This window comes from Otolemur garnettii, unplaced genomic scaffold, assembly GCF_000181295.1.
Source record: "Otolemur garnettii isolate 467f Iridium unplaced genomic scaffold, OtoGar3 scaffold00012, whole genome shotgun sequence".
Lineage (NCBI taxonomy): Eukaryota > Metazoa > Chordata > Mammalia > Primates > Galagidae > Otolemur > Otolemur garnettii.
The window spans coordinates 30,144,154-30,153,979 of record NW_003852407.1 but is presented as its reverse complement, the minus strand read 5'-3'; the positions used below and the strand labels follow the sequence as shown (position 1 = coordinate 30,153,979).

The 9,826-nt window shown below is 39.2% G+C and overlaps 2 protein-coding genes across 2 annotated transcripts in view; one reads left to right on the top strand and one right to left on the bottom strand.

Moving 5' to 3' along the window:
- The window catches only part of THOC1 (THO complex 1), a 59,646-nt gene extending 54,572 nt beyond the window's left edge, over positions 1-5,074 (top strand). The window contains exons 18-20 of the mRNA XM_012802020.2: positions 3,232-3,408; positions 4,105-4,180; positions 4,665-5,074. Of these exons, the coding sequence (XP_012657474.1) occupies positions 3,232-3,408; positions 4,105-4,180; positions 4,665-4,960 (549 nt within the window). The 3' untranslated portion in view covers positions 4,961-5,074. The remainder of the gene's footprint in view (positions 1-3,231; positions 3,409-4,104; positions 4,181-4,664) is intronic.
- Positions 5,075-7,030: 1,956 nt separating this feature from the next.
- Positions 7,031-9,826, bottom strand: part of USP14 (ubiquitin specific peptidase 14) — a 51,158-nt gene continuing 48,362 nt past the window's right edge. The window contains exons 14-15 of the mRNA XM_023510161.1: positions 9,408-9,515; positions 7,031-7,915 (exon numbers count right to left, since the gene is read on the bottom strand). Coding sequence (XP_023365929.1) covers positions 7,764-7,915; positions 9,408-9,515 — 260 coding nt within the window. The 3' untranslated portion in view covers positions 7,031-7,763. The remainder of the gene's footprint in view (positions 7,916-9,407; positions 9,516-9,826) is intronic.

Below are 9,826 nucleotides of genomic sequence, written 5' to 3'. Positions count from 1 at the left end.
AGCTGGGACCACAGGCGCCCACCACAACGCCCGGCTATTTTTTGGTTGCAGCCGTCGTTGTTTTGGCGGGTCCAGGCTGGGGATTCGAACCCGCCACCTTAGGTGTACGTGGCTGGCGCCTTAGCCCGTTGAGCTATAGGCGCCGAGCCTTCTCCAATACTTTCTTAGGAATTTTGTATATATACTAGAAAGCTCATCAAGCGAGCCAGTTAATAATAATAGTAGTTTCCTCCTAGATGAGTTTATGTTCCAAGTCCATGTTACTACACACCCCGATTTCAAGATTTATTCCTACTAACAAGCATGACTTGAAATCACCCTTGTTTCAAAACATAAGAAAAAAATCCCTCAATTCCACATCTCCCTCCAACAAGTACCCCTTCTCATTATCTCCTTCAGAGGACGGAATCTCTAACCCATTATCATAATTAGGACTCTCATTTCCTTACCTCCCATTATCTCGTCAGCCCACTCCAGCTGGAGTCTTCTCTCCCCACTGAATCAGCTCTTAGCAAGGTCACCTGTTCTCTTTGCACCCTCTCAGCAGCCTATGGTGTTTTTTCTTGGCATCTGTGAAGCTCCACCCTCCTGCTCTTTGCCCTTCCCCTCAAGGCCCCCTCCATCTCAGTCTCCAATGCCTGATTTCTCATCCTCAGCCCTCACATTCTGGAGGACCTTCAGGACTCAGTGTCAGCTTCTTTATCTGGAACCCTCTGGTGATACCACAGAGTCTCATGGTTTTAAATAGACATTTTATAGGGTAGTGATTTAGAGGCAAAGGGACCTCCTGTCAGAACACATAGGTTCTCATCCCCTCCACCACTTACTGACGAGGACAACTCGGCCAAGTCAGTAATGTAAGCTGTATGTCTCTTTTCTAATCTGTTAAACAGTTACAGTACCTATCCCACAGGCTACTCTGAGGATTAAATAAGATGACTGACTTTGAACCATGGATGGCACATAGATACCACTCAATATTCCTGACTAGTGTGACTAGAATTGTTAGTTACTGTGACCTCTTAACAGGTCTGTGACTGTGGTCAGTGCTCCTGCATCAGCCCGTGATCTTTATGCATTAAGTCTAGTCTCCTGCTCTAAACTTCACAGTGAGGGCCTCCTCGATGGAGCTCACCTCTACCTCCCGCCATGCCTCTTCTTTGCTCATTTTCTCTGCTTTAACCGCATGGGCCATTTCTCTTTACCTAAAAGGTCTTTCCTTTCTGGACCTTTGTGTTTTACTGTTTACTTGCTGAACCATTTGTCCCCGAGGTCTTACTTCAATCCCCTGGCCAGCATGTGCCTCCTCTCCCCGCCCCAAGCCCTTCTTCTCTTTTCTGGGTGCAGTTCCTCAACTGGTCTCACACAGAGCTGTGTGTCAGGTGCTGTCTACGTACTAACTTTACACCACTTTATAGTTCAGGAAACTCAGACACAGATGGTACATAATTTACTGACATCCCAGCTGCTAGTAAAGGCAGAGCCAGGAAAATCATTCTGGCCTCAAGAGTACTTTTCAGTGTGAAAAGTGTTCAGGATGCACAGCTGTGTGTCACCACAATCCAGGCATCTGGCTCAAAAGTGTTGAACATGTATTATTGTTACATAGGACTAGGTGGATGTTTTCTTAAAGTGACAGTTCTCTAGGATTGGTTTAAGACCTCGAATGGTATGGATCCGTGAAGAATAAGAAAATGTACTGATGGGTAATTTTGAAAATGGTTAAAAGAATCAAATTATTTCAGAGACATGTCAGTGAAGATGGCTCTTAATTGTTTTGGCAAAAACCTCACAGCAAGCCTTCACTTGGGGCGAGTCCCCCATGTCTGGGGCAGTTTTGTTAAGTCTTCAGTGGTACCAGGACATCCCAAAGCTAATTTAGGCTCATTTACAGGAGGTGACCACCTGCCCGGTGGCTCACGCATATAATCCTAGCATTCTGGGAGGCCGAGGTGATAGGATCACATGAAGTCAGGAGTTCTAGACTAGCTTGAGCAAAGTGAGACCCTGTATCTACTAAAAATAGAAAAATTAGGCATGGTAGCACACACCTCTTGTCTTAGCTATTTGGGAGTCTGCGATAGAAAGATTACTTAAGTCTGGGAGTGTGAGGTTGCTGTGAGCAAGGCTGAGGTCATGGCAACCTTGATCTGGGTTACAGAGATTCTGCCTCAAGAAAAAAAAAATGGGCAGTGCCTGTGACTCAGTGATTAGGGCGCCAGCCCCATATACCGAGGGTGGCTGGCGGGTTGAAACCTGGCCCTGGCCAAATTGCAGCAACAACAACAGAAAATAGTTGGGTGTTGTGACGAGCGCCTGTCGTCCCAGCTACTCGGGAGGCTGAAGCAAGAGAATCACCTAAGCCCAAAAGCTGGAGGTTGCTGTGAGCTGTGATGCCACAGCACTCCACTGAGGGCAACAAAGTGAGACTCTGTCTCTAAAAAAACAAATCAAACAAACCAAAAACAAATAAACCAGATAGCTAATCTGTGAATTAAGGGATGGGAGAGACTTCCAAACACTAAGAAATGGAGTTAAGCATGTGTATTGAAGATTCTTCCAAAGCATTATCTGTTTCTGGAGTATTATCCTTAGAGTTTCTCCTTCTGTAATTACCCTATTACAGCCTGTTACTTCTGTGCTTCCTTAGGCAACAGTCCATGGAGTCTCTTCTTGACATCACTGCTTACTGTAGTGGCTACTAGATGTTTCTTGTTTAGTATTTGAGCCATTTTTATTCACTGAGGTTGGTATTAAGTAAATTACAGATATATAAAATTGAAACCCAAACATTCTTTAACATGATCAAAAGTCAATGTTTAATTTATAAATATTATGAAACTCACATCTGCAGATGACATTACAAGTATAGATACCAACTCACTGAACACAAGCATCTATTATGAGTTTATTTTTTTCCAAATAGATGGATGATTCCTGTTGTATAAATACAGCCTCTAACCAGTAGTGGACATACAAACTCTTGACTTGTTAAAATTAAATGAATGTAAACTTTTAAAATGTTTGCTGCATATGAGCCTGCCTCTTCAGCCTGTTGGCTTCTGTGATTAGTTATGTGGTCAATCTGATATATGATTTGTAAGTGGGCTACACACCTATTTAGGAATAGGATTAGAATGAGAAGAATCTTATTTTGTGCTGTTTACCTCAAGTATAGAATTTCACATGGCAGAATTATATTAAGAAGAAATATAACTTACAGTTTTCTAGTTCTGTAAGACTGCCATCTCTCTTTATAGGGCTGTGAACAATTCAAATTATGGTTGGAGAGCCCTGAGGCTTTTAGCACGGAGAAGCCCTCACTTCTTCCAGCCAACTAATCAGCAGTTTAAAAGTTTGCCAGAGTATCTTGAAAACATGGTGATAAAGCTAGCCAAGGAATTACCAGTAAGTAATACAGATTATTTTCATATCTTTTAGTTGACAATGTCTTTAAAATTACTATCATTATTTGAGCAGATAGCTAAATTTAGAGTTTAACGTGCAGAAAAAGTGATCCACAAATTCCCATGTTTTAAAGGGAAAAATACATTTGTATACATAATTTAGTAAGAAACAATTTTCTATACAGCATAAGCATATAATTTAATGTAAACAGGACTTCGTGTAAATTATTATCCACCTTAAACTCAGACATGCATTTTCTCTGGTTGCCAATGCATTATTACTGTCTTTATGAAAGACAGGATCTAACAGCAGTAGGAAACTTGGCTTTTCTACCCTGTTCTCTTTCCCAGCGCCATTTTCTAAAATGGTATTGCTACAATCATGTGTGCCTGAAAATCTGCTATTACTCAGAAATTTTTAATGGCACTGTTGCTCCCTGCGCTGTCTTTGTTAGCTGTTTGCAAATGTGCATTCTCCCCACCTCCCTATCGCTCAGGTTGAGGGCTTCCCCTGCCCACTCCTGCAGAGTAAAGCTGGCCCTTAGGACCCTTACTGGGCATTTAATGTTCTTGATAAAAGTCTGAAGTCCTGTACTCAGAATTTCACAGCCACTCCTATCTAAACAAAAAAAATCTCCAGTTGTCTTTTACTTCAGAGGTTGGCATTCTTTTAAACATTCTCTTTTCTCATTTTTAGCCTCCTTCTGAAGAAATAAAAACAGGTGAGGATGAAGATGAGGAAGATAATGATGCTTTACTGAAAGAACATGAAAGTAAGAATTGAATTCTTTTACCTATTTTACAAAGTTGGAAAAAATTGGGGTTCTTTATTGAGAAGTACATTATTTAATTTGGTCTACTTCTCAACTACCATTTTATCTCAGCTCTGTTTCTTATTGTGAGGAATTAAACACTGCATAAAAACTGTAAAAATATTGCATAAAATGCAATAATGGTACTTTAAAAAGTAAGATACATTTGAAGGTGACCAGTACCTCTGTTAATTTATTGGGGATCAGGGGGAGTAGTTTAGTTGGAGGAATGTCTTCATAATTGTAATAGAGGTAACAGCTCTATTACAGCTTTGATCATGATTGTAAGAGCAGTAGTCAACTTATGGAGAATTTATTATCTCCCTTTAAAATAAAGCTTATGAAAGTGATTAATAATCCACTGGCCCATAGCATTCCAGGTCTGCTGTATACTTATGTGTGAAGTCTAAGAACATGTGCAGTCCTAACTTATATTGTTTTCTAGGTCCTGATGTTCGGCGAGACAAACCTGTAACAGGGGAACAGATAGAAGTATTTGCCACCAAGCTGGGTGAACAATGGAAGATTCTGGCTCCCTATTTGGAAATGAAAGACTCAGAAATTAGGCAGATTGAGTGTGATAGTGAAGACATGAAGATGAGAGCTAAGCAGCTCCTAGTTGCCTGGCAAGATCAAGAAGGAGTACATGCAACACCCGAGAATCTGATCAGCGCACTGAATAAGTCTGGATTAAATGACCTCGCAGAAAGTCTAACTAATGACAATGAGACAAATAGTTAGCTTCTTTCTTTTTTTTTTTTTTTTTATTAAAACTGTGATAAGATTTTGTTACCAAGCAGCATTTGATAAGAGGTCCACTGGTTTTGGTAAACAATAAACATTTTTATAACAGTTGTTGTACAATTGACTGGTGCTCCAAGAACAACAGAACACATATGGCTCAAGCCAGAGTTTGGGGAGGATGAGAGGTGTGGGAAATGGCCTATAATGAAGTGACCTCAAGATCACAAATATTTTTATTAAATAAATTAAATGTATTTAGAATGAAGTTAAAGTAAGCAATATTAAGGGATATGTTAATTTTCTATACCAAATTAGTTTCCTGCATGCTGTTAATAGTTACCAGAATAACACTTTCTGAAACCACGAGTGCTATTCTTACTTTTTCATGCTTTAAAGTAGAGGATCGGCAAAGGATGGTCTGCTTGCTACTGGATTTTGTGATTCAAATTGTATTGGCCCCGCCCAGCTCTGTTCACACATACCGTCTCTGGCTCCAGTTGTACTAAAACACCAAAGCTAAGTAGTCACAAGAGATACTTTATAGCTTACAAAGCCTAAAAGAGAAGTTACTTGGCCCACTGCAGAAATGTTTGCCGACCCCCAACTTTAAAAGAAAACCTCATTCTATCTAGCCTCACAAAATTTACTGACCTCCCAAGACTTTATTTAAATTACCTCAGGGATTACTGTGAAGTTCCAATGTGATGTGTGTGAAAGCACCCTATACACAGCAAAGCTCTACAGAGTAGTGGCTAAAGAGAATACCATCTACTTTTCCTGTTCCCTCATAAGCATTTCCCTTTAGGACTCTGAGATTAGATAATCATTGTTTTTAATTCTGAACAAGGGCTACTGAGTGTGTATTACGGTGTAAATATTCTTGCTTGGGCCTAACTTCACTAACTAGTCAAGCTGTGGATCTAGCACAGCTCAAATGTTAAAATGGCCTCAGTGTTAGTGGCATAGCATATAAGGCACATTCGGGAATCAAGACATTTTTTGGCCTACTCTCCCTTCTCAACACCTTACATGCAAGGCTGAAGTCCTATTTAAAACAACACTGGCATAAATCCCATTTCTACTTAAAAAAATCTCTTTGGAATAATATTTTAGACCAAAAAAGATGAAATCAAGTTTTTATAATGACAAGGAATTACAATTTTTAAAATTCTAATACATTCCATACAAGGCTTTGTCCTAAGCCTACCTCAGGTGGTCTAGAATCTACAGCATCAAGCAAATTAGAAAATTCTAATTGCTAAATTCATGTCCTCATAAAATTGCTCTAACCAAATGAGACAGTTAATAAAGAATTTGCAAAGCGGCATACAAACATAAAGGAATTACAGTTCCCCACTGTAGTCTGCATACCCCCACCCAACAGAGTGCTGACTGCCAATAGTCAAAGTTAGATGAGGAAGATATTTACAAATAAGTTTCCCTGAAATGCTTATTTTCTCTCGCCTAGTGTTCTCAGATTACATCATATTAGATTTGAGAGGAAAATGGCCATTATTCTCTAGGAATCTATAGTCACCAGTGTAACACTCTGCAGAGCATTAAAGCAACCTAAGCAAAGATATGAGATGTCATGATAATCCCCAAACTTTATTTCTATGAATAATGCAAAGAAAATCAAACAAGCTAAAATCCATCCTTTATCCTTTCACTAGCAATCTCTGAAACAAAGATAATTAGAATGTATTAAAATGTAAGAAACCTCTATCATATTTAAATATCTCATACACTTGGTGTTTTTCACAATTACTTTAAAATCACTAATGTTAAATTTCAAAATGGACATTAAGATTTTGAGAATCAGAGAGGAAAAACAACTAAGCCAAGGAATGAATCTGAGATAACATCACTGCATTCAGCATCCAAAGAAGTCTTAATTTTACAACTCTGTATTTCAGTTTAAACATAATACGGGCAGGCAAAGATGGTATTTTTCAATCAGTGGTTAACAGCACCGTAATATCTACCATTTGCAGAAATTATGTAGCATTAAACATATCTGAATCTTCAGCCAAGCTCCAACACTCAAAAACAAAAGACTTGAGGTCGAAAGCTGTTAATCCCTCTTTTTTTTTTTTTATTAAATATCCTCATTTTCTAAAAATAAACACCCAGAGCTTGTCAACATTTTTTTAAGATTACTACAAAACCATTCCAAAGTTAAGTGTACAACCCCTAGTACATCAGAGAGACAATAATAAATGTATAATCAATGTGCTATGCTATTATTGATCACTATTTTAAAGTCATGAAAAGCCAGCAACAGTAAGGCTGGACAAATACTTGATTGTGCCCATGTCTCCATGGGACGGACAGCAGCACTGAGTAACACAACGAGAGGAACACTTCCTTTTCTACCTTCCTGGAAAAAACTTTATTAGATAAGGCAGAGGATGGACAGCTACTGAATGGTGGTGTGAACCATGCGAGAACAAATAGGTAATAGGTGTGCAATAAACATCCGATTGCTGAACCTTGGACTGAAAAGTGAGAAAATTTATCACAGAAGGTAATGGCTGAAAGGCATTTCAATTCATCTTTTTTAAATTAATGCAATAAACTTAAAAAAGGTCTTCTTGTCACCTTTATACAAGGCAGCAATCCCAAGATAATTTTCTTTTATGCCATTTTCTAGGGTGATGTCGTCTACTTCTGCCCTCTTGTTCCGTATGAGGGGAAAAATAAAACCACCTAAAATGTCATCCTTTAAATTTCTGGATTACCAAAATGATCAACAAATAGTATTTATTTCACACCTAAGCATAAATAGTTACAACGAAGATTACTGTTCACTTTCCTCTTCCATTATTTCAACTCTGCGAGGCCCATAGAGTAGAACGTAAGCGATGTGCCAGTCTCCACCACCAGAGAGCCGCAAGATATCTTCTGGTGTTACGATGCTGACCTTATCATCATCAAACTTAATCCATTCATCTAAATAATGAGAAGAAAACAAAATTGATATTATACATGACTCTCTTCAGAGTTCCACTGCAGAACGGGTCCTGAGTGGTTTGACACCCAGCAGCACTCTCTGCCTACACTGTGGCTCAGGCTCCAGACCACTGGAGGGTCTTGAGGTTACAACTATTTCAATGACACTGTCTAAAGCATTATTTTCCTTTTCCACCTTCTTTCTCTTGAGAGGACTTTTGAAATTTTCCAGAGGCTGTGTAAAGTGTAATAATATAACAGGCTAAATGCAGAAACTGATAGAGGAATCCACCTGTTTTTAGTGGGCCAGGTGAAAGAAAGACATTATGTATAAAAACATAAAATAAATACCATTCCTTGCAAATATTTATTATTTTCGAAAATGCCATTTTAAAAATGTTGTTTACATTAATATGTAATGTGTTCGTTAATGTCATTTTTAAATAAATTAACTTGCCGGGGACAGTGGCTCACACCTGTAATCATAGCACGCTGGGAGCCAGACATGGGTGGATTGGCTGAACTCACAGGTTTAAGACCAACCTGAGCCAGAGCAAGACCTCATCTCTAAAAATAGCCAGGCATTGTGGTGGGCGCCTGTAGTCGCAGCTACTCAAGAGGCTGAGGCAAGAGAATCACCTAAGCCCAAGAGCTGGAGGTTGCTGTGAGCTGTGATGCCACAGCACTCTACCAAGGGCGACAAACTGAGACTCTGTTTCAAAAAAAATAATTAATTTTTTAAATTTCTTGTTTGGATTTCTAATTAGTAAGTAATTAAGAGATATGAGCTGGCAGCTACTTTCACAGTGCTCTACAATGCTGCTGTTTTGTGGAGAAAGGTGAACAGACTGGGAGAAATGAAGGTGAACATCTGGGGTACGCTGCTGTGTGAAGAAGCTGCTGCTATCATGTCATGCTGGGAGTAAAACCTGTCCCAAGGATGTAATCCTTTGGATTGAACACCAAGTTTTTACTAAAGTGGCCATTAGCATTATTTGTCTTTTACAGTCACATGGATACAAAAACAAAGAAAATTTGTCAACTATCAAAAAAAGAAATTGAGAGTTACAAATCTCTCTGAGGAAAGCATCCTAAGAGCAGCTTGTTTCTACTTCAAGGATGCACTCATCTGTCCCTCCACCAGACAGCCTGCTAGGCCTCCCCACTGCCCTCCCCTCAGCTCTGGCCTGGGTTTCATCTGCCCTGTGCCCTGCCAGCTGCCCTATAAAGCCTTCTGGACAGGCAGGCATTACTGAGGGTTATGTAAGCCCAGGAGGCCACCCTGGACCCTGTCTTAAAGGATTCTTAAAAATAAAACACTATTTTGTTGGCAGGCGGAAGACACAACCCTCATGAACAAAGTTCTCAATAATTATGAAGATAAAGGGAGAGACCTCCCTTAAAACCACCTCTTTTTGGAGACCAAAGAGTTTGATATAAAATGTATAATACATACATTTTTTAACATTTGGGAAGAAAATAGACTCTTTACCTTGTTTCCTTTTGACCCATGACACATAATGACCCGAAGAACTAGACCTTCCCTGGTGTGTTAACACTGCTTGTAAATCATAGTATCCACAATTATTAGAGCCGATATCTACAGAAAGATATAAATCATTAACATTAGACAATGTGCTTTCTCAAGCGAGGTAACAATCAAGAATAACTCTAAGGGCTGGTGTAGTGGCTCACGCCTGTAATCCTAGCACTCTGGCTGTCTAACAAGGGTGCAAGTGAACTTTTCTAGAACTAGAATGTAAATGTTTTGACACAATGACTATGCAAATGACATGAAATTTATGTGAACCAGCTTGATGAAAGTATTTCAAAATGTATATGAAAACACTACACTGTACCCCATGTTTGCATTAATGTATACAGCTATCATTTAATAAAAAAAAAAGAAGA